General features: G+C 43.8%; 1 protein-coding gene across 2 annotated transcripts in view; it reads right to left on the bottom strand.

Annotated features, from left to right (window-relative positions):
• Positions 1-17432: 17432 nt before the first annotated feature.
• The window catches only part of SEC63 (SEC63 protein translocation regulator), a 59208-nt gene continuing 52798 nt past the window's right edge, over positions 17433-23842 (bottom strand). For both annotated transcript variants that reach the window (XM_086482443.1, XM_086482442.1), the window contains 3 exons: positions 20438-20536; positions 19489-19593; positions 17433-18949 (listed from right to left, as the gene is read on the bottom strand). In XM_086482443.1, the coding sequence (XP_086338569.1) occupies positions 18806-18949; positions 19489-19593; positions 20438-20536 (348 nt within the window). In that variant the 3' untranslated portion in view covers positions 17433-18805. The remainder of the gene's footprint in view (positions 18950-19488; positions 19594-20437; positions 20537-23842) is intronic.

The following is a 23842-nucleotide window of genomic DNA, read 5'->3' as shown; positions in this document are numbered from 1 at the left end:
ACACGTGCATTGGCTAAATAACTTTTATGATGAGGCAGAGGGGCTCTGCCTTACTGGGAAAATGACTGTGACATCTGAATTAGAATAAAAAGTCACCTGCACCCGCGGGGGACTGAGAGGCACCTCTTCTAAATAAGATCAGAAAATCTGAACTTGCAAATCCCCAAGCCATATCCTCGGCTGCTGTCAGATGAGGCTGGAGCCAAGGAAGTTGTGCTGAATTACACCACCAGCTGATTGAGCCCACTATACTTATCTGGACCAAAGACTGGCAGCACAGTGTGGGTGAGGATGCTGTAAGTACTCCTGTAGCACAAAGACACTTTTTAGACTCCAGCCCTGCTCCCACAAATAACAACATTCTTGCACTTTCCAAGTATTTGCTACTTAACTCCCCCTTTATGTGTTTTACATTTCCCATTGTGCCTTTATTCAGTTTGAAAAGCCCTTGGTCTATCCTTGAGCAAAGTGTCCTCAGAAGCCTCTTGAAATAAATCCAGGACTGAACAGCAATCCCCCTCCAAGCAGAGAATTCAAACAACTTTCCTTCTGCAGTTCACCAGATTCACTTTATACTCCTGTCATAAGCCTCACATGCACCACAACCAAAAGCAATCTCTTTCTGTCAGACCACTGCCGTTAGATGAACCCAAGGCAAATAAACCAATGCTCACAGACGTTCGCCAGCTATGGAAAGGGAAACAGTGCTCAGATCTCAAAGGCTGAGTTACTCACTGAACCACGCTGGGGCTTCACCCTCTGGCAGCGAGTGGTGGGCTGCGGGCTGGGGCGGCGACGGAGGCTTGGGGAGCTAGGGAAGGACCGGCAGGGCTAGCCGGGTGTGCGCACACATGTCATCCCCGTCCTCTGTCCTCTCTCAGAGTTACCTTTAAAACACCTGAAAAGACAAGCATAAACAACTCTGCTAAAGTATGCTCCTCAGCATCTCTCATAAGCTAGATGCCTGTTTGTCTCAAAGGAAAAACCCAGCATATAAACAACTTAGCACCTGGTTTGAAGATACGAGGAGATTATAATTTAACTCATTGCTCTATGAACTATACTAAACCCCCAAATCTGTGATATAAATACTGCCTGCTACATATATTGCAAAATAATTTGCTTTTCAAATGGAAGAGGCATTTACCTGGCAGCACAAAAAAACCCGCTTAGATTCAGGTTTGGAAAAGCCCGAAGCCGCTCTGCAAGCAGAGTGCTCTGTAGTCAGAAGTCCTCATCAACTAGTGCACACACACATACATACCCCCCGCACACACACTCCCGCCGCTGTGCAGCACGAGCCGGCGGCACACACTGATCTGCTGCCCCTCTCCTCACACGAACTGCTCCCAGGGCTCGGTAAGGGTGTGCTTTGGGGAAGAGAGTCTCCAACTGAGGAGCCGTAAAGTTACCACACAGACAAGCAGAATGAGAACTGCTCCAACAAGGCTCAATGACAAACATCAGGCAGAGAAGAAGAAGCATGCTTTCCCCTTACCTATTGCTTAGGTTAAAACAGTGTCTTTAGAGAGCCTGGGCATTGGGACCCAAAGGGCAGAGGACTTTCAGCATAGTCACACAGACCTCGGCAAAAGCCATCTTCTCCCTGTCTCTTAGCACAGTGTAAGTCTCCAGCAGCTCAGCTCTCCAGCTGCAAACATCTCATTAGACTAATGCATTCAGCACAGGCAGAAAACTCGATTTACCATAGCTACAGCAATGAATTTCCATTACGATGACAGCTTCAACCACATCATGTCCGGAAAAGCAGCCAACCACTGCCTTTTAAAGAACACACACATTTTACACGCAGAAAACGAGGCCTGCGCGTCGCGTCTCCTTTCTCTTCGCAGCTACACCAAGAAAAAAAGATTGCCGTTTCTTTTTGTTTCAGAAACTCCGTGAGCTGAAAGGTAAAGGCATTTGGACTCTTCTGGGATTTTTTTTTTCCCCAAACAGCAATATCTTTTGCAATGCCGTGCCTGGGGCTGCGATGAGCAGAAGGGGTGTTTGCAACATTTCTGGTTTCCCTACCCCTCCTCCGTTGTCATGGAAACCGGACTGTAGCATCAGCCCTTTGTCCCACTCCTGCAGCAGCCTGGCCCAATGCTGAGCTTACGTGATGCCACGGATGGGAAGGACCAGTCACTTTGTTTTGGAACATTTATGTGGAAATTGGGGGAATAGTGCTTGGGATCTTATTGCCGGCAATCCTAGGTGTGCGTGTACAGCGTTGCTCACACACACATAGACACACCTTCCCTGTACACAGAGTCGGCTGTGTGGATGGTTTTACAGGTATGGCCAAGGAATGATACCCATAATATGTAGAAATATCAATCACTGCAGCCATGCCATGGCATTTGGGCAGGATGCTGGAGTAGCTTCTCACTGCATTTCCAGTCAGAAGGCACCAGGTCTTCCCTTATTTAGAACAGCACCAGCAGCTCATACTACCCCCCCCCCAATTATCTGTAATACATGTAATAAATAATGATCATAATAATCCTGCCATGCTCCATTGACTGTGCTAGATCAAATTATCCCAGCAGAGGGGTTTGTCACAGTTGTTTGCAAGTGTCGCACAGCTCCCCGCTGCCCACTTCGCGTACTCACATATATTGTTACTCGGTATTTATCACAAGCCAAAATGTGCTTCTCACCTCTCTTTCTTTCCAGTCCTGTGAATGCCTCATCAGACAAGCTTGCAGCTGCAGTCACTGGTTCTGCTAGTTTCGTGGTCCCTGCACACTGGTTTTGTGCTAGCCTGGCTTTACAGGTTTTAGGGGACTTACTTTCAACTCATCACCGCAGAAGATGAGATAAGCATTAAGCCTGTTATATTTACCAAGGAAGAGGAGGAAAAGCAAGGAACTCCAGATCCTGGACCGTTTGTACCAATAAGAGCTGGGGCTTTGCTGGTGCCCTTCCCTGGCAGCAGGGAGGAGGGCAAGTACCTGCCCACTAGTGACTGCCAGCAAGGTGAGGTGCTCAAGCTCACACCACCAGTCCCTTGCAAGCACAATAAGGTCAGGAGGATGATTGGGGTGCTTATTTCTTTCTCACAATCATGGCTAGAGGAAAACTTCGTACATTTAAAGAAAAAAAAATTGAAGTTTGGTAGATCCAGGAGAAACAATGTGGCTTTTTTTTACTTTTTTTTTTTCTTAAATTGCTATAAACTCAACAGACATTGTAGGTGTAAAAAAAAAAACGTATTAATAGCACAGAACTGGAACAACTGTTTTCTGTCTTCTGCTACTGGTGCGTGAAACCCATGGTACTCACAAACATGCTGGATAAGCCCAGCCTTCATCCTGGCAAAGACCTGTAATCCCTCTTTTTCCCTCTTCTCTTTTTTTTTTTTTTTTTTTTTTGAAAGAAATCAGGGTCAGTGGGCCAGCACTCACGGATTCTCATACCAGAGTCAAACGGAGGGAACTGGAACACCACGCAAATTCCTGTTTATGTTCCCAAACAGGATAAACAGGGAAAGTATTAGTGGTTGAGAGAAATCATGACGGAATCTTTTAAAAAGCCTGTCTTCACTTTTAAGCTCTTTAAAATTTTGAGCATGAGCCTTAGCCATCCTTGTCGTTTCACATTGCCTCAGCAGATGCATTGCTGCTGTGGCTTGTCACACCCAGTGCTGTTGGTTGTGTCACACCACGTTACCAACATCATCTAGCACAGGCGGGCCGGCACAACAGCACAGCATGGAGACATCAGCTGCGTCCTCTCTCAAAAAATATGATATTAATACAGTGCAACACAAGAGCGAAATGTTGGGGAGGGGATTGGAAATTTTTCTTTTTCATTGCCATTTTTAATGTCGTGCATAATTTTGCAGGCCCCATCCAGCCAAATCCCCACTGCTTTCAGGGCAAGTTTTGCTCAGTTAAGGGTTTCAGAGCTCTTTGGACTGTGCTCTTTGCAGGGCTTATTTGACAGCCTTGGTTTTAAAGTTTAATTTAAAGAGTCTTGAATTTTGGTTTAAAACATACAGCTGGTCTGAAGGGCAGCTTAACTTACAGCCAAAAGCAAGGGAGGATGAGATAGTGTCAGGGGAATTGTTCGAAGCGTTTACACCTGCTATGAAGTCGAACGCAAGGCTCATTTCCAGATCTTGGTGTCCACAAGAGAGGGGCAAGGGGCAAAGGGAGATGAGCCAGAGGTGGTGCTGGGGGAAAGGTTTTGTCCAGGACGGTTCAGGGGAAGGGTCTGTTTGTGTGCTTGAGGCACGCTTGCACAAGCCTCGGGCCCCACGTGAGCAGCCGCAGTCACCCGTTGGTGCCTTCAACCCAAGTCTGGCCCTTCAAGCCCGAGGCTTGCCCACACCACTCTCTGACTGCGGGGCAGGGGGTAGATGGAGGAGGTGTGGAAGCTTTAAATCGCTGCCTGAGTAAATCTTCCCACCAAACAATAGAAATATGGTTGAACTATGTAATCATTCGTTTCGTTCCCAAATAAAAATGAAAAAGGTGATAAAGTGGAAGGGGGAAGAAGAAAAGGTCTTGTTTACCTGACGCCCTGGGTGTCAGCTAGCCTCAAAAACACTCAAATACTTTCCCCTGTAGGCATAGGGTTTGCAAATGAAGATGATACTGCAGATAAATATTAAGTATCTCTGCACGGAGAGGCGGGTGATAGCAGAGCAAGGAGCACAACTGAAGTCTCCTGCCTCCTGTCGCTGCTTTGATGACCATTTGAACAACAGGCCACCGTCAATCTGCAATTTTTTTTTTTTAAATACAAATCTTTTTCATTGTGTCCACCATCCTCCTCTGTGCTCTTTTCATTAGTGTCCTGATATTTGTCTTTCACCTATTTTGTATCGATTATTTTTCAATCTCTCCTTCTGCTGCTTGTCCTCACAGCCTCCTCCAAGCAGGAACCAACCCCAGTTACAGGAGTGAAGACTTTGGGGCAGGCAGTGGCACGGCAAGGGGTGTGGGGCCATGGCTTCAATTACTAGCTGGGAGGCAGCCCGATACCTAGGGTTTGCACAAGGGTTTTTTGATGCTGGATTAGCCCCTAGCTTGCTTCCTGGGTACAAGGGCTTTGCCTGCCTGCCTGCAGACTAGCTGGGTGATCTTCTGTTCCATGTACATAAATTTTACCCTTGGCCACGTGAAGTCACATCTGAAATACCAGCAGCCACACCAAAGCCCGGCCTCGCTGTCTGCTGTGAGCTCCTCTTTTGCTAGCAACATTGGTCGGGTTGCAGATGCCCATCGCCATCCATGTGGCAATGAGGAACAGGTAGAGGAACAGCCCTGACCCCCGGAGTAATCTCTGTCAGCCCACACAGATGCCCTGAAAACACCCTCAAAGAGGGACTGACCCACCAGCTCTTGCTGAACTGCCCAGGCCGTTTCCGATGGAGGACAAACCCGGCCATGGCCTGGGCTCTCCCACAGAGGGACAAGCATCCCGGAGCATTGCCACCCACGCAGGGGCATGCTGGATCCTGACTTCCTGGCACACCCAGACCTGCAGCCCCACGCTGGGCAGGATGGCACTCTCCATCCACAACCAACATTAATAAACTCCCACAGATTGTCATTTTATTTCAAGCATTACCCTATAATTTAAACAATTTGATTCTTTAAACAATTACTTTCAATTACTTTCAGATTTCCATGAAATCAGAAAGCATTCAGGGTAAGTGAGAAAGCAAATCAAATATCCCAAAACAACCTAAGTGTGTGCAGCCCTATCTGCTATGCAGGCAGAAGATGAGCAGGGTCGGGGGGGTCTGGAGCACTTCTTTCTGCCACCAGTGAACGCCTGGCTGTGGGGGTGACATTCACCCCACCAGTCACGGCTGCACAAAAGGCAGCAGCAGGTCTTCCAGGGCAGCTGCCTGCCCGGGTTATGCCCTGTATGTGATTTTTCCCTGCGTCTTTATTAGGCATTTCAGTTTAACAAGACTTTTACCTATAAATCTTTCTGGATGCTGAATCAATCTCGTGACACCCATCCCGACCCTCCTCACCCCCCCCCCCCCCCCCCCTTGCTTGTGTAGATACAGTTGGTTAAGTTATGATGGGGTCCAGTTTAAGGGAATGAATTTAAACAATTACCTTAATTACAAGAACGGTATCATCTTTCAAGCAAGCAGGTCTCCAGGGAGGACAGCTCCTGAGAAGTCATTTAGATGTGTGAACCTTTGAAAACAGCGGTGAGAGGGGCTGTGACTCCAGCCCTGGCTGCCACCGCTCCCCGCTCACACCCGGGCTCCTTCCCACTTGCCCAGCAGAGGAGGCAAGGTAGGATGGCTGCACTTGGGCAAGCAAGAAATCCCCAGGCTGTCAGGGCCCCACACCACCCACCAGCCATCCGCTGCCCAGCCCTTCCCTGGAGGTCACCTTTCGTTTAGGCATGTTGCTGAATTTGAGTAAAGCCGCGGAGATGTACTGGTGCATGCCAGCAATTTGCTCAGGAGGCTGAACTGAAAATTAAGCCCATGCCCCAGGCGAAGGGAAACTCCCAAATAAAAGCCTCGCAGCAACCTGAATGGGCAAGAGGTGGCAAGGCAGGGTTCCCACTCTGCTCAGACCCCCACCTAGCCCAGCCTGCACCCTCTGGCCACCCCACAGTCCCCTTTGTCCCTGGGACAGGCTCCGGACAGGCTCTCCCTCCTTCATCCCCTGGCACAGCAGCCCCTGCAAGGTCACCGAGCCACCTCCCCACTCCAACTCACTGCTCGCTTGAGGACATGATTATTTCCCAAATCACTAAACATCAGGAGCGGCTTTGTAATTTGCTTGGTTCTTTATTACATTTATTGATTTTAAAATATTTTAACGGCTCATTTATTGCTGTGTTAAAGAGCTCAGAAAGGCAATAAAGTCACGCAGCATCCTTAGTAATAAAAGAAATAATCCTTTGAGCTGAAGAAATTGTACCTTCTCCCTTCCCTTCCTAGCTCCTTTCAAGCAAAAACACAGGAGCAACTGCACCCAAAAGGCTGAGTGCATTGGCAAATGTCACTGTACGGCTGGCAGAGCTCCTGCTGGCTCCTGCATCGGCAGCTCTGGGGGCTTTTCCCAGGAGAATGGATGCACCGCCCTGGCATGGCATGGCCCAGTGTCTTCGGTCAGCACTAACTCAGCAGATGCTGAGCAGAGGGGCTTGCTCCAGGAACACTGAGGTGGATGGCAATTACCCCACGGAAAGATGAAAGAAGAACCAGGATTAGTTTTTGCATGACTCTCTGCTGCCAATTACATGAGAAGTCCCTGACAAGGGCAAGGCATTGAAAGGGTGAATTAGGAACCCTTTGCTGAGTATGCACCAGAACTGTTATTTGTGAAGCAACCCACTGAAACGTTAGCTTTTTCTTGTGAGAAGCACAATAACACACAAACAGAGGGTTTTCATGCAGCCAGTATATTTCCCCACACACACACAGTTACTGCAACTGCCACCAGGCATAACCAGCACCGCCCTCCCCTCAGGCCAGCCAGGGCAGACCCGGGGTGACTTTGCAGTGGACACAGCCCGTTTCTCTCCCATGGTCAGAGCACAGGCAATGGCACAACAGGTACTTGTCCTCACAGTGACGCTCGCAGGACAGAGCAGGGAGCTTGGGTGCAGTTCGGGTGCATGCTCTACAGCAGCTCATACCTTGCAGAGTCCCAGAGGCTTGCACACTGCTTTTACAGGGGAAATGCAATCATCCTTTTACCATCGTGGAAAACAAAATGGTTTAAACAGAGTTTAGGGTACCTTTCCTAAAAGAGCATCTTTCCTAAATGAGGATTTTCCTTATTCTAGGAAATTTCCAGGATTCACCAGCATCTTAGCTCTAAGTTTTGGCTTTTGTATAGTGAGGGATCGTGAGCTGTGAAGTGCTATCATCTGACAAATAAAAAGGATCTATTTTAACAAACATAATATCATAGTACAATAATAAATTCAATTAATAGCTCAATGAAATGATAACAGAAGCAGTGATCTAAACATTTCCTATTTTGAGCATCTTTCTCGTACAACTTGGCTTAAATAGCACAATTTTCTGCAGTAGAGATAACTGGCTCTGGGCAGTAATTAAAAAAAAAACCCTCCAGGTGAGTGTTTTTGTTCCCTGGATTACTCTGCCGGTTTTACAATCATTCCACCCCAGGGCCTCCCCAGGCACTTACCCAGTTAAACACCTACAGCCCAACAGCAGCCGGCAACTCCCCACTCTGCAGCGGGAGACCCCGGCCAGCAAACCTCGTTCCTGCACGAGGTACCACCAGATTTCGTTAATCATCCCCTATTCAGTGTGCAGGCAGAGCAGGTGCCCAGGCTCTGCTTCCCCAGCCTGTCTGTCCCGGCCTTACGGATGCAAAGCCTGAGCTGCTGGGCTTGCTGCATGGGTGCAAATGAAAGAGAAGCAATGGCGAGCTGTTGTTTGGCAGAGGCGGGTACCAAACAGGGCTCTTCTTCCTCCCCAGCAGCAACCACCGTGCATGCTGTGCCCTTGTGTGGGTTCTTTCCCCTTGGACCAGGGCAGGATTGCACCCTCTCTGGCTTCCCTCTCTCCACCCTCAGGCTTGGAAAACTGCTCTGTAAAGCAGTTGTTATTCCCACCTTGGGAAAACATGGTGCTCCTGAGAGTGTGTTAGCGCAGAAATCCTGGAGGGAATAGCGCTGAAGATGCTAGGCAGGGTGGTGACAACGGCCGATGCATGTCACACCTGATGGGGATGAAGGTCAAGAAAGCCATTCCCAGCCAGGGATTCAGTCCCGAAAATTTGGTCTCCAAACATCAATGACTACAGCAAGGAGGAAACTATGCTTCCACCACAGGTCCTCCCCAGCAGCCACTGCACGGCCGTCTCACACAGAAAGCCTCTCTTCCCCAGACTGAACACTTGCTCGCACACCAGAAAGAGAGGGAAGACGAGGTGCGATGGTGCCATCTCCTGACTCCTGTGAGAGGAGCGCTGCATCTCACTAGCTGGGGCGGGCCCTCAAGCGAAACTCATCAGAGAGAAAGCCATTAATACCAATTTCATATAATAACATTTTATATAAGTGTCCAAGTTCAGTAGATTTGATTTTTCTCAATAGCAAAAAGAGCAGTAAAGATACATATCTCTATATAAGATGTTTGCATACTCCTTTTCCTTAATTCAATAGAAAAAATAAAATCATTCACTATCCAAATTCACTATAATTATCTTTTTTCTCTTGGCAAGTGCTCTTTTTAGTCAATATGCATGCATAGTCATACTATAGCATAGCTGTTTTTTAAATTACATATGCCAGCGTAGTTTATAGATTTTAATTAGCCGGGGATTTGGATAGCCATCAGCAGTCAGGAGCTGTATGTTGTTTGCATACAAACTCAGTTGAGATACTTCCCCACACAGCATCTGCTTGTATGGCTGAGGAGGGGCAGACCCTCTCCAGCAGCCAAACCCTGGTACAGTTTAGAGCCTGTTGAAACAGTAATTGTGATCCAAGGGCTCAAACGCCACAGCTCTTCACTTGGGAAAAGGGTGCCTGGGTGGAAGAGGGTGCTTCAGTGATGAGCATGGATTTAGGAAGCTAAATGCAGCGCTCCACTTCCTGAAAACTTGATGGATGGGTAGCTGGGGCTGGTGTCCTTCTGTCAGTATGTCAAAATGCCACATCCAACACTGGTTGTAAAGGCCAGTTTCTGCCCAGGGCATCCCAAGCCGGAGCCAGTACAGAGACCCCTCTCCATAAACACGTCGGAGGTCAGTGATGGCCATGAGAGGCACAAGGAGCCCCAGCATGCTGCTGACGGGTGCAGTGAGTAGAGCCAGGGAGCAAGGCTGCTGCCAGAGAGAAATGCAGCTGTGCACCTACCCTGGGTGGCTGTGGCACCTATGCACATGTTTGCCTCACTAACAAACAGACACCAGCTACATCTCTTGACCATATACCATTTTTCTTTAAAAGCCAAAAAAAAAATGCTAGCAGAGATGAAAAATATATGAAAGTTTCATCATTTGTTCAGCTTCTGAGGATGATCTGTATCTGGATTTTATTTTACTGATGGCGTGGGAAGTACTTTAATATAGTTTAGCCCCAAACCACCCCAAAGTTGTGTGAAATCCAGAATTCCAGAATGGGCTCTGTTCTTTCATCCGCATGTAACTCTGCAGAGACTTCTTGGATCCTGTCACAGGCGAGCAATTAGTTGACTTAGCCAAGAAGGTTTAAACTTTGCAAGTGGCCCCTGCTCTATGCCAGAGATGCGACATATTTTCTTTCCAGCTGTGGAATAGCTGCCAATAGAAAAAAGGAAAAAAAAAAAAAGAAGAGAACTAAAATATACTTCCCAGTTGTTATCTGAGCTAGCTGATTAATTGCTGACATGTTAAACTTCTGAAATCATATTGTGGTTATAATAAAACAAATCTAATTTTAGTGGTGATATTTTTTAAAGAAAAGGATTGATTTTAGGGTTTTCCTTACATTTTCCCTCCTCTGCTATTTCAACACTTCCATCATTTTTGGGGCTGGCATGATGTGCATACCAAAAAGCCTTGCCTAACAAGCTAAATTATTTTATTATTGCCTAGCCTACAACCTCGCATCTACGGAGACCTGGATCGCAAAGGCTGGTGTCAGCCTCCGCATTGTTGCCATTGTAAAATTTAACACTGAGCACTTACATAAAGATTCAAAGCAGCGTGGTGATTAATTGCTGTCATTCCTGCAAGTATCCCAGGCTCACATTTGACCAAGAGGGCCATGCTTCCCTTTTAAGAGACGCTGGGGTTTGAACAATATTGCTCTATTTTTTGTTTTAATTGGCTTTTAGCAGCGAGCGCGGAAGACGCGGCGCTGGGCAGGGCTGGCCGGGCAGCGTGCAGGCAGCTCACGCTGACCTGCAGCTGCTGGCTGACACTGACGCCCCGGTGACATCTCACGGGCACCACTTCAGGCATCTCCATCAACAGCCTTTTGGAAGAAACAGAGACACTCCAGGCAGGGCTGGCTTTGGCATTGACACTGCAAGAAGGGAAGGGACTGGACAAACTAAGTTGCTTTCATCCCGATTATTTCTCTTTTAAGCCCCCTGCTTCAGTTCAGCTGATAATGAAGTTTGTCTCCCTGCCCTTGCCACTCATCCCTCTCTCGCTTTGAATGCTTGGCTTGTCTCATTCCCTCCAAAGTGCTCGATGCAGCACCCTGCCTGTGGCTGTCCACCTGAAATGCCGGGCAGAGCCAGCTCTGGTGTCACCGCAGGGGGACAACGTCATCATGCGAGGAGCAGCAGCACCCAGCCATCCCTTGCCAGCACCCTCTTTCCGAAACCAACAGCCCTTCAGGTGGTGGGGGCCCTTTGTTCCTGACTTCCGCGGCTGCGAGGCAAAAACGCCGACAGGAGAAGACGTTCTTCACTCAAGTCAGCCCAGCCCCCTGCTCTGGGACCCAGGGGCAGAGGGGCTCTGGCAGGGATAGGGCAGGGGACAAGCAGGTGACATGGGCCACTCACATCCCACTGTGAGGTCCGGCCCCAGCTGCCCTGCCTGAGTGCCTCCGAGTCTCATAAGCTTGCTGAGAGATTGGCCTGAGGGTTTGAAGGCAGCTTTTGACAAGAAATGAAGAGTCGGCATATAGAAATCTCCATATTTTAAATCACCAGTAACTTTTAGAGTACATACTATATATTACATGTGAATTTGAATGTAAAATATAATGGGGCAGCTTTTCATCATCTGAATGAACTATTCAGCCCTGATTGCGATGAAGGAGGAAAAAAAAAGAGGGGATCAAACACACCTAACAAATTGACATCAGGAGGGAATCATAAAAAGATACAGCCAAGATAAAACCTTATGTGAGGAAGTTAACTGCAAAGAGTAAATCCTCATAACTTTAGGAAGAAGTACCTGTACGCAGCAGTCCCTTCTGCCACATGATCTTGAAGAGAAGCTAATGACGTACATGAGGTTGCTCAAATTGCCTGGTGGTGGGAGGGTGCCACCCATGCCTTGTACATGGGACCAAGACAGCAACAGGCTTTCCTGCATCTGAATTGATTTAGAGGGATCTGCATATCTGGGAAATGTGGGCAGACCAACAGCTGGGTGCAAAGAAGCAAGAACTATCACATTTCATCTGTTTATTTCAAGCGACTGAAGTGATGGTCACCTGGGCCTCCAAATCTTGCCACCCTGTCATGGACAATGTCTGTTTTACAGTCATTATAACCTAATCTCAGCTCATGTGATTTACAGATAGTAATTAATGGAGCTTCAGCTGTAAGGAAATTGGTCATTCAATTTGAGTTTAATTTACTGCGCACGCATACATTAGAAAGCACAAATTCCATAGCTGTGATCTGGGCACAGAGAAAGGGTTGTGTGCCAGGAAGGAAAAAAATAAAACACTCAATAAACAATACGCCACTGGCCTTCCACACCTCCCACTCGTGAAGCGTCTCCTCAATGGGAGGATGGCACACAAATAAATCTGGGCATCTCAGTATAGATGCTCAGAGTAACAAAGGCAAAGTCCCCACTATCAATGCTATCCCATTTCCCAGCTGCGGGAAATATCAGGCTGGTGTGTTAGTGAGCATGGCCTCATTTTGATCACTGCGTACGTTTGGGGTGTGTATCCATCAGAGAGAGCAGGGTGGGTTCATGGGGTATAATCACAGAATCATACAGCAGTTTCAGTTGGAAGAGACCTTCAAGATCATCGAGTCCAACCTCTGTCCTAGCTCTATCGGCACCACTAAACCATGTCCCCAATACAACATCTACCCGTCTCTTTAACACCTCCAGGGATGGTGACTCCACCACCTCCCTGGGAAAGCTGTTCCAATGCCTGGCAACCCTTTCAGTAAAGAAATTCTTCGTAATATCCAGCCTGAACCTCCCCTGGTGCAGCTTAAGGCCATTTCCCCTTGTTCTATCACTTGTTACTAGGGAGAACAGACCGATCCCCGCCTCGCTACAACTTCATTTCAGGCAGTTGTAGAGAGCAATAAGGTCTCCCCTCAGCCTCCTCTTCTCCAGGCTAAACGGCCCCAGATCCCTCAGCCGTTCCTCGTACGAGACGTGCTCCAAATCCTTTACTAGCTTGGTAGCCCCTCTCTGTACCCTCTCCAGCACCTCAGTGTCCTTGCAGAGAGGGGCCCAAAACTGGACACAGTACTCGAGGTGCAGCCTCACCAAAGTCGAGTACAGGGGAATGAGCACCTCCCTGCTCCTGCTGACAACACTATTCCTGATACAGGCTACAACAGCTACAAAAGCTGCTGTATCTTTGGCATACACGTGAACAACTCAGCGATCAAAAGCTATGCCTAAAAGCCAGGATATCCTTTCACAGCAAGGGCATCCTTTCACAGCAAGGACAGCATTTCATTTTCAGCCACCTTAAGTTAAAGGTGGCCTCATACCAGCCTGGCCTTTGGAGGATCTAATAACCATGCCCAAGTAAAGCCAAAAGCAACGCTTGGGTGATCCTCACTGGCCCATGTGGCACCGTGAATGCCACGGTGGCACTGGGGGGACTGCCCTGCAGGAGATACCCACAAGATGTCCGGCTTTTCTAGGGTTTCTCCCGAGAATGCCTCCAGCTTTGTACCATCAAGCAGCTAGCTATGTTGCTTGCATAAAAAGGAAAGCACTCACACCTTAAAGTGAAGGCGGACAAATTAAAAACAATTGCTCAAGGTGGTCCATGCAGTCTCCTTTGTGCCATTAAATTCCACACGTGCAATGTAACTGTAACATCTTCCCTGTTTAATTATTAGAGCATATACATGGAAGGCTTATACACAGTGAAAAGTTGAACATGCTTCCTGATTCAGCATGCATTTGAAATTAAATTCTAGGTAGAGTGTACGTAATTTGGCTTAAAACTATTATCATTAGCTTTACAATCTATTGTGCTAATTAGGTTTATTAATAGGTTTCATTGCCAGTAACAGTTCTGTTATTTAACTGAATGATAAATACATAAAATTTTGGCAGAAAATTATTTCAATGAACTAAATAGTGTCTGAACTAAACAGTGTCTGTGTGGGCTCAATCTGAATCCTAAAACAAAACATTGACATAAAAGAAATGAAGTGCAAGCCATGAACATCACCCAGATGTATGCTGTGTACAAATTTGGTATCCCATTTAGAGTTTAATACTGAACATGTCAACCAAAGTTCTCTCTTCTGTTTGTTCCCCGACTTGCTAAGGTCCCAACATAGCACAGCCAACAAAGCACCTGCTTACCTTACTGGATAGAAATGAGTTTAAGCACACGCTCAACCTCTAATCCAGCACTTGAGTGCTCTGCCAAGTCTTTGACAAACCCTAAGAAAAGACAGTGCCGTAGCCCTGCGCAGATTTTAAAGACAATACTGCCAGGGGTGTTTTTAAATGTGTCTCTGCACAGAATGTAAAACTCGGGTAAGCACGGCACGCTGCGGATGCCTGCGAGGCACCCCAGGTACCCCGTAAATTAGCTCTTCGAGGTACGGGGATCCTCACGGTAGAACCGCCTAATGTATCTGACTTTGCAGAGCTTAAAATACAGCTGAATTGGAAATACCTTCATGATACCCACCTTACTCAAGTACTTTTCTGAAAACTAATGCAAAGCAATATTTAAGGCTCAAAATTAACAGCCCAATTCCTGCTACAAAAAGAGGCTCTGCCTTTCTTTCTCTACCTGGTTTTTATCTTTAAATAATTACATAATAATAATAATTTAAATAATTCCAATACTAAAATGGGTTTCCTTCAGCAGTTTTTAAATGAAGACTCAGCAGAGTTAGGGGGGAAAACTCACGTGGATAAAGAGATATAAAAATAGGAAAAATGCACGTGTAACAGTAGAGTTTGTGTAAAAGAAAATAAATAGATAAAAGAAACATCCATCTCTGCCTTCCTCATCCAGAAAGGGGGAAAACAAAACCAAACCTACAGCTCAAAATAAGCGAGTTAGCCCCTGGAAGAATCGCAGGGTTTCCTGCAGAAATCCATGCCCCGGCCTCCCTCTGCTGGAGCGCAGCCTGGAACTGCACCCGGGCATCTGAAAAAGCACCTTTTCCTCTATAGCATAAGGGTTTTCCCACTCACAAGACATTCGGGGTTTAGAGAGGGTTTATCAGTTTTTTTGCACAAGTGTAACTTTCTAGTTACCCAGCAACAGACTAGAAAAGAAGTGAAGTTTCCTTTAATATTAATCAACCACTTTCAACATTTGGGCGGGGAGGGGGGCAGCGCAGAAAGTTGAATAATTTTACACAAATTAAAAAAAACAAACCTTTTTTATAACTTGTTCCTTTTACCTATACATATCTACTTCGAATTTATCCTGTGTTTCAGCAAGCAGTGTCTGCCCTGAATCCAGTTCCCGGTGCTTCTCTCTACTAATCGTGAGTTACAGCACCCTGTACCCATACAGAAGCTGGGCCAGAAGGAGCAGGGCCAGTTGCGCTGCATCACCCTCCTGCCTGTTCCAGCCAAGTCCAATTTTTTTCCCTTAGAAGTGGCTTCTGCAAGCCCTGAAGGTATTTGCAGCTTCTCTGCTTGGGTGGACAGTCCGGCTGTGCGCGCACCTACTGTGACCTAGAAGAACAGGCTACAAAAAGGAGCGTGACAGAAGAGGGGCAGAAACAAATCTACTCCCACTGAAACAATACTAGATGCTTCCAAATTATGCTTGGGCCACCAGCGCACACGGGGTGTAGCAGCGAAGCAGATTTGATTTCTAGGACTTTTTCACTCTCCGGTTACTAGCTCAGAGTTTCAGAGTGTTAGATGTGAAATTGGTTGAATTCATTCCTAAACCCTATCAAAAATCAAGGCATATACAACAGTGAGTGTAAAGTGCTGCTTCTTCCTATGAAGTTTTATCCATCTAGTTACTGTTATTCAAGAGAGAGTTAGTCAATCTTTGAATGACAATTCAAATTGTTATTAAAAATATGGTTATCAGTGGACACACCACACAACAGACCAACTAACAATTCAATAGCGTAGTAACACTCGGAAGAGTTGCCTGTCTGCAGCAGGTGTTTTTAATTGCATGAAGCTCTTAAATACCTCCTCGGCCCCACTTTTGCATCTGTGTCAGAAGGAGATGCACAACTATAGAGCTGATGTTTTTAGGAGAGAAAGCATCTGCATGTCTTCTTCAGATTATGAAGATTACCGATACCACAATTCTTTTCCTCACATCTGCTATTAAGGTACCTTGACTATACAGGAGATGCACATTTGAAGAAGTATTAGATTTAGCCTTTGTTAGCTTGATAGAATTATCCTTGGTTTGCAGACTTTCAGTGTAATCCCAGCTGTCAGCTTTGATCTTCAAGAAAATACTTCAGTGTTTGGATCAGGGACACGATTCTTCTATGTTTTTTTAAAAATCACTTCAATGCATTCACATCTTGCAAGTATATACCATGACTTTTAACAGTAACATTTAGTTAATAATAACAATAGTAACATTGGTGAAGGATCTGGAGAACAGGTTTTATGAGGAGCAGTTGAGGGAATAGAGGTTGTTTAGTCTGGAGGAGGCTGAGGGGAGACCTTATCGCTCTCTATAACTACCTGAAAGGAGGCTGTAGTGAGGTGGGGGTTGGTCTCTTCTCCCAAGTAACAAGCGATAGGACAAGAGGAAACGGCCTCAAGTTGTGCCTGGGGAGGTTTAGATTAGAGATTAGGAAAAATTTCTTTACTGCAAGAGTGGTCAAACATTGGAACAGGCTGCCCATGGAGGTGGTGGAGTCACCATCCCTGAAGGCGTTCAAAAAACACGTAGATGTGGCACTTCAGGACATGGTTTAGTGGGTATGGTGGTGTTAGGTCAACAGTTGGACTTGATGATCTCAGAGGTCTATTCCAACGTAATGATTCTATGATTGAGGGATCAGTAGTCAGAGCACTTCCCCCGGCCAGCCCATGCTCTTATTATCAGTTGTTTCTCCCAACTATAATAATTTTCAAACTTTTAACAACTGCAGAAGTTCACTATAAATTGTTCTGGCAGAATGATGCAATTTTAGCATTCATTTTGTCTACTTGGCAATAAGGAGGCTGGTGACTCTTCCTCAGGCATCTCTCTCATCAGTGCAGTGTTTGGCTTGAAAGCCTAGGGAATGCAACAAGTGGGGTTTTATTGTTATTTCTCTACTGTATTTTGCAAATAAAAACTGGCGTTAAAAGGCATCGAGTGTACAAGCCATTTAATTTAAACCTAGTCTTCATCCTTGAGTTTGAACACCTGACACTGCTTATGCTTTACAAGAATTCTTCCTGCACGATGTACACTTCAGAAGTACTTTGAAAGATACCATAATCTCATTTAGAACATTCTTCAAATTTTATTTGCAACTATTGCAATTACAAAGAATATAACAATGTAACTTTGCATTTGAAGTGACAACCCTTTCTAATAAACAAGGTCACAAATTAGTGTGCAACTATTCTGGCTTTGGGCAATTTTCCTAGGATGGAAATTTTCCTCCATGACCATTTCTCACGTTTTACAGCATTGCATTTTCATAGTTCGATACATAGGAACAGAAATAAATCCGCTCCTACCGGCAGAATACTCACATGTATTTCTGAAATACAGAAATACAACTTTGAATTAAGCACTTTCATTTGTTTTATTGAGAAGAAAAGGAAGACTCCACCCATGGCTTTTGTGAAGTCATACAATACACTAACAACTCTGATTCTCTCCTCCCTGAATTTATTCTCTAATTAGACTTGTTTGCTTTTTTAATACAGGAATAGGGATAGAACCACTGTCTTGTTTTCAGCCCTGCAGGAGACTGAGGTAAAAAAAAACTCAGACAAAGAGATGCACACTATTACAAATGCAAACAGCCATCAAATTGTCCAGTTTATTGATGGGAATTCAAAAGTGATACAAAACATGCCCTCTTTGCATGTTGTATTTTACCCTTAAAATGTTTCCGACAGTGTAGATTCAAAGTTAAGAATATACTTCAGCTTTCAGCATACCTTTTATAAAGGTATTACATAAAAGCCACCAACTTACATAATACGTGGTCCCAAAATTGCTTTCAGACATTCTGTTTATCAAAAGACTCAGATCTTCTGCTGATCTGATGAAATAAAGGCTTAAAAATGTTTTAAGCCATTAATAAGTATCCTATGGCAGAGTCAAGAAAGCTGATGATTTCCATTATAATCCTGGGCATAAAAAGGCAATAGTCCTAAAAAAGCAGCCCTCCAGAATATATGGAATGTGGCAATGGGTATGATGCCAATTTATAATGATTAAGTTATGTAAAACAGATTTTTAAAGCTATGAATGATGTGAGCAGTATCACAGCAAAATATTTAATGAATACCACAGAACCAATCAAGTTTCAAAGTTGAGCAGATGTTGTTTCAATCAACAGAGATCTGTAATGTCAAATATACCAAAACGTTTCCTAAAATAAATTCCTAATGCAGAAAAATTGATTTAAAGTTTGCTCCTAGCTAATAGTACCTTTTATTTAAATTGGACCCTAAACTGATCAGACAATACATAGCCCACACTTTCGGACATTTATAATAAAAAAGCTTTTATTTTGTATTGAAACAAATGCACCATCCTGCACTGGAAGGCTATAATGAGCCATAAGCATATTCCAAGATGTATCAATGGCAACAGATTTGTTTCACCTCCACTGAGAAGTTACATAATGCACTCTTAATTGGTAAAGAAAAATTAAACTCAGCCTTCTCAAAGCTTCTGTACTGTGTTTCTTGGTTATTGTACAGTTCCACAGTCAGACCAAGACTTTGCAGTGTGTGCAGACATTGTAGTCAATCAACAGTATTGTTTAGTCATCATCATCCTCCTCTTCCTCTTCCTCCTCAAAACTGTCTTCAAAGCCCTCGCTGTCTTCCTGGTCCTCATCACCTTCTATTGCTGTATCCCATTGTGGATGATTTTCTGGCACTGGTTTTGCCTCATGAACTTCCAGCTGTAATTGGATAAAGAAAAAGAAAGAAAAGACTGGAAAAGAGGGTTACACACAAAGAGGGTCACAGAACAAATGACACCCCACACGAAATTGACAGTTTAAAAAAAAAGAACACACCTCAAACAAACAAAAAAACAACACCAACCCTAAAACAAACCCAACAACTGCTTCCAGAAATAAGGCATGTCAGATCTTGCTCATTAACTGTATGTATCTAGGACTAAGGGCAGGGAAATGGCATGGCAGACCTCAAGATATAAAGCCAGAGCCAACCATACTGCAGATATTGAATAAATGTGGAAAAAATATGTATTAAAATATGCAGGCACTGGAAAGCATCATGAACATTAGTCCCATTTAATCCATCATAAAATTGCCACTACTGGCATCAGGCAGAAACTGCTTATAAGTCCCTCCTTGCCACTGTTTTAAAATTAGGACAGCTTATATGCTTAAAGATAACAGGACTTTTGAGGTTTTAATAGCCATATGAAGTAACTTTCAATATAATACAAATATATTACACAATTAAACACCACCTTCAATGGTTTAATCTGGTCCAATCCCATATATGAGTCCGATCTTAAATAAACTGTGTACTGATAGTTTCCGGGTTTGCCTGGTGCTGGGAACTTCAGCTCTACCTACAAAACAGAATTCACGCTGTAAGTTCTTACTGCTTTCAAGTGGCACATTAGAACAAGTACCTCAGTATGCTGATGAGCAATAAATGCTACTACAGAATAGTACACTTTTCTTTAAAAGTTTTAGTTTCTTACAAGCAACACTTCTGTGAAAATCTCTACATAACAAAATACCCACAGAAAAGAGACAGAATGCCCAAGCACAACACCTTCCATTAAAGCTGAATAACTAGTCACATTTTTTTTCTGTATTAGACCAAGTAACTCTACATTAAGTACACCATTTCACCCTGTTGTGTGCTTCCTAAACCTCAAAAACCCAAACAGGTTAAAATACTTCGTCTGCTGAATGTATGAGTTTAACTCTACTGTTATTTGAAATCGAACATAAAATCTAGTTCGAAAGAACAAAATACATCAAATTTCCATTTTTCAGAATGAAAAGAACACAGCCAAAGATTCGTCTCAGAAAGGTTCACATGAGCTGAGGCTAATTAATTTGTCACAGCTTCTGCTTTACAGAAAAAGAACACTCAGTATTTCTAACACATTTGAATAACTTTCTTTAAGAATGATCACTGTGTATGAATACTGGTTTTCATCAGCTTTGGCATCAGGGGGAAAAATATTCTGCAAAGAAACTTGAAAGTCATCTTAAATTATTTTTTCTTTCTCCATTATCAATTTTCAGTCAGAAAGGCTCTCCTCTACTGTAATCAGGGGAGTAATTTTTTTTTCCATCTTGAGATAAGTATGAAAAAATTAAAAGCTAAATGTATTTGCATACCATAACATGTTTCAGTACAGTTTTCTAGTACCCCAAAAGAAAATTCAAGTACTTTACCTCTTCTTTATCTTTTAGTGTACAAACATGATATGGCATACATATTAGCATCTGCTCCTTCCGATCTGCAATATATAGCCACCACCATTCTTGTTTTTCCTTTTGTAAAAGAAAAAAAGAGAAGCACCACAAGATTACTAAAGTCATAAAACAATGCCTCTACACTTTATAACATGTAACTACAATTCACTGGTCCTTATAATACAACCACAGAATGGTTCGGGTTGGAAGGAACCTTAAATATCACCTAGTTCCAAACCCCCTGCCATGGGCAGGAACACCTTCCACTAGACCAGATAATACAGATAGAAAGGAGGCTGTTTGGGTTTGGAGTGGGTTTTCTTTAAACTCTTGGATGTGTATGAATAAAATACATAGCATATACTGCACACTGAAAGCAAACAGGATATCATGAGTAATTGTTGGTACCCAAAGGCTTTATTCTGCATATTCAGCCTAAGCTACCATGTGAGACGTGGAACCGTTCTGAAGAATTGTGTCCACTGAGGATTAATAAGCAACTTCATGCAATATAATACTGCCTTCGGTCCTTCCACAGAAATTCAGCCTGGATAAAAAGAGTCAGCATATAAAGCAAGGCATGCCAAAAGACAGATTAAAGTACCCTTCCCAGTAAACAATCTTTTTCAGGTAAGTATGCTTTGCCCCACTTCTCTCCCCCTCCAAAAAAGCAGTAATCTCCCCCAACAAAAAAGCTGGAATTTGGACATACCAAGTATTTCACTTCGATGAAGTGTGAGCTGCAGGCACTATTGGTATTTGTAAATGATACCCAACAACTGCTGCCTATCACACACAGATTTCAAAATAGCTACAGGTCTCAAAGGTCGCCACTGCAGGCAGTAGAGCAGTTTCTAAACTAAATTAAATCAAATGAGTGCAGTCCTTCATAAGACAGCAACACTGTAAAAAAGTAATAGTTTATCCCTCAACTGGAGTTAGATTTGTAAGACTGTGGTGCAGTTCAGCAGCATAGACACAACCATTCTCAAACAGGAAAGAATATAGCTCTTCAATTCTTCTTCACTTAACCACTATTCCTTTTTGGTAACCTTCTGGCACACCACTTTTAGGCAAAACCCACTTTGTTCTGATAGAAGCTGAAACCTTTCTATTAGTTCAGTGCTGCAAAGAAAATTTCCATTCTTTCACCTCCTCAATTCTTTCCTTAAAAAAAAAAAAAAGTGAGAACGGGGCGGGGGGGGGGGGGAGAGCAGGGGGAAGACTTCTTCATATTTATGAAGAACTATTTTAGTAGATAGGTAATAGTCATAACAGTATAATCTTACCAATAGGTGAAAAAATGAGGAAAAACTCACACCTTTTAGACAAGACAAATGTTAAGACTGCTCAACTGTATTCCAAAACAATTTTTACCCACCCCTGATGGTCTGGTAACTGATCACATTTGTAACAGACTGGAGCTCTGAAGAGTGCATCTTAACAACAGTTACAAGTCAAACTCCACACCAGGAAGCCAATTTTTATATATCTACATCAACAATGATCAGGTAGTTGCTTCAGTACCACGTGACAGTGGTTGTTTTGTTTTTAATCAAACAGTTCTTTTAATCTAACATTAGAAGGACAGAAAGAAAGGATACAGTGGACTTTAACACCACCACTGAGCCCCTTCCAATTTCCACAGGTGGGAAGCAAATACCGTTAATATGTAGAATTTGAAGAATTTTTGTCTCTACTGAAAGAGTCAACAGTTCAGTAGTTCTGGTGTGTTGTTGGGCTTTTTTGTTTGGTTGTGTGGTTAGGTTTGTTTTGGTTTTGTTTTGTTTTTGGTTTTTTGTTTTTTTTTTAAACACTTCAGAAGCCAATGTTTGGTAATCTGAAATTTAAGCAATGCAGGTTGAAAAATTACAAAAGATAAATTGACTCCTTTTCTCTTTTGAAGTGACTAATTGTTATGCTAGTAACAATTATCACCATCTTACCGAAATATTTCACTAGCAAACTACAGATTTACAACAGCAAGACACCCACACCAACAACCAAAACACCCTGATTAGCACTGTTGAGTCCCAGAGCGGAGAAGTGTAAAATTAACCCAATATGTTAACACCCATTTTGCAGTGTATAAAAGTAACAGCAACTGCATCACTGTAAAGCACAGCATTCCTTCGCATATTTAGAACAACAGGCACCAAGAACAGGACAAAAACCTATTCATATACTATTTAAGACCAGAATTTGTAGAGTTCTTCGTCCTTTTTACAGCTATTCCAAGTGATTTTCTTTATGAAAAACCATCCCATATGATTATAAGGCATAAGTTATTTTATCTGTAAGTTTCAACAATAAATATGTCAATCTGCTTGACAGCCGTAGCAAGGAAGATTTTTAGACAGTTGAAGTGTTTACTTCCTAGACAAGAGGCCTCTAGGAAGAGAAGCATAAACAGTATAAATAGTCAGATGAACAACAACAGCTACAGACACTAGTTCCATTACAGAAATGGCTACTCGCCACTTTGGGCCTAGAAGGACTCTGACCATAAAAAGAAGGCTCTGCATTTGTATCAACACATTATTTTTGATGTTAGCAAAACACTGTGCTGACTTACTATACATTGCGCTTGTTTCCATCGCTCTCAATGGCAAGGAATTTTTTTTTTTTTTAGAACAAAGATCAAAACTGTCAACTGAATTTTCACAAAAACTGGTAAAAATAACAGCCAAGAGAGGAAAGAAATACCAGGATGAATGACATTCATTGATCTAATGCTCAAAGAAATCTATAGAGTAAACTCTTTGGAAGTAAAGCTCTTGACCCTGAAGTGCCACTGCTTTTTTATAGAAAGGACAACTGTGCAGGAGTAATTTTCCTCTTTCCTATTGGGTGGAATTTAAAGTTTATGCCTGTGAGAATCTGGCAAGCTAGCAGGCAAGCAGGCAAAATGCCCTTTAACAGATGGGTGCAAGGTTTGGCATGCCAGGGAACCAGTATGTTCATGAAATTGGAACACCAGGGCCAGTTTCTACCTAAAAATGTCAAAACTACAATCTGTGCAGTTTCTGGATCCATGGATGCAGGAGCAGAAGATAATTACTTAGGAACCTGCATAGATTAAAGATGCATCTCTGGCAGAGTAATCAACTGCCCAAAGGCTTAGGTTAAACAGTGCTAAGGCTGCCTCCTGAGAACAAGTATATTAGGCTCAGCTACACTCAAACATCTGTAAATTCTGGAAATATAGAGTTTCACACAACTACAGCTTTTCATCCTTAACTCTCCATCTCTGAACTGGCCATGACCACAATACACATAATACTCTAAATCACAGATGAAAAAGCCACCCAGAGAGTACAACGGATTTTGTTCTTCAGATGTTGCAGATCAGCTCTATCTGAACATGCTCCAACTGCAGCTACA

Source organism: Leptosomus discolor, chromosome 2 (assembly GCF_034619465.1).
Source record: "Leptosomus discolor isolate bLepDis1 chromosome 2, bLepDis1.hap2, whole genome shotgun sequence".
NCBI lineage: Eukaryota > Metazoa > Chordata > Aves > Leptosomiformes > Leptosomidae > Leptosomus > Leptosomus discolor.
Note: the sequence above shows the minus strand (reverse complement) of the source record. Positions and strands in the feature narration are given on the sequence as shown.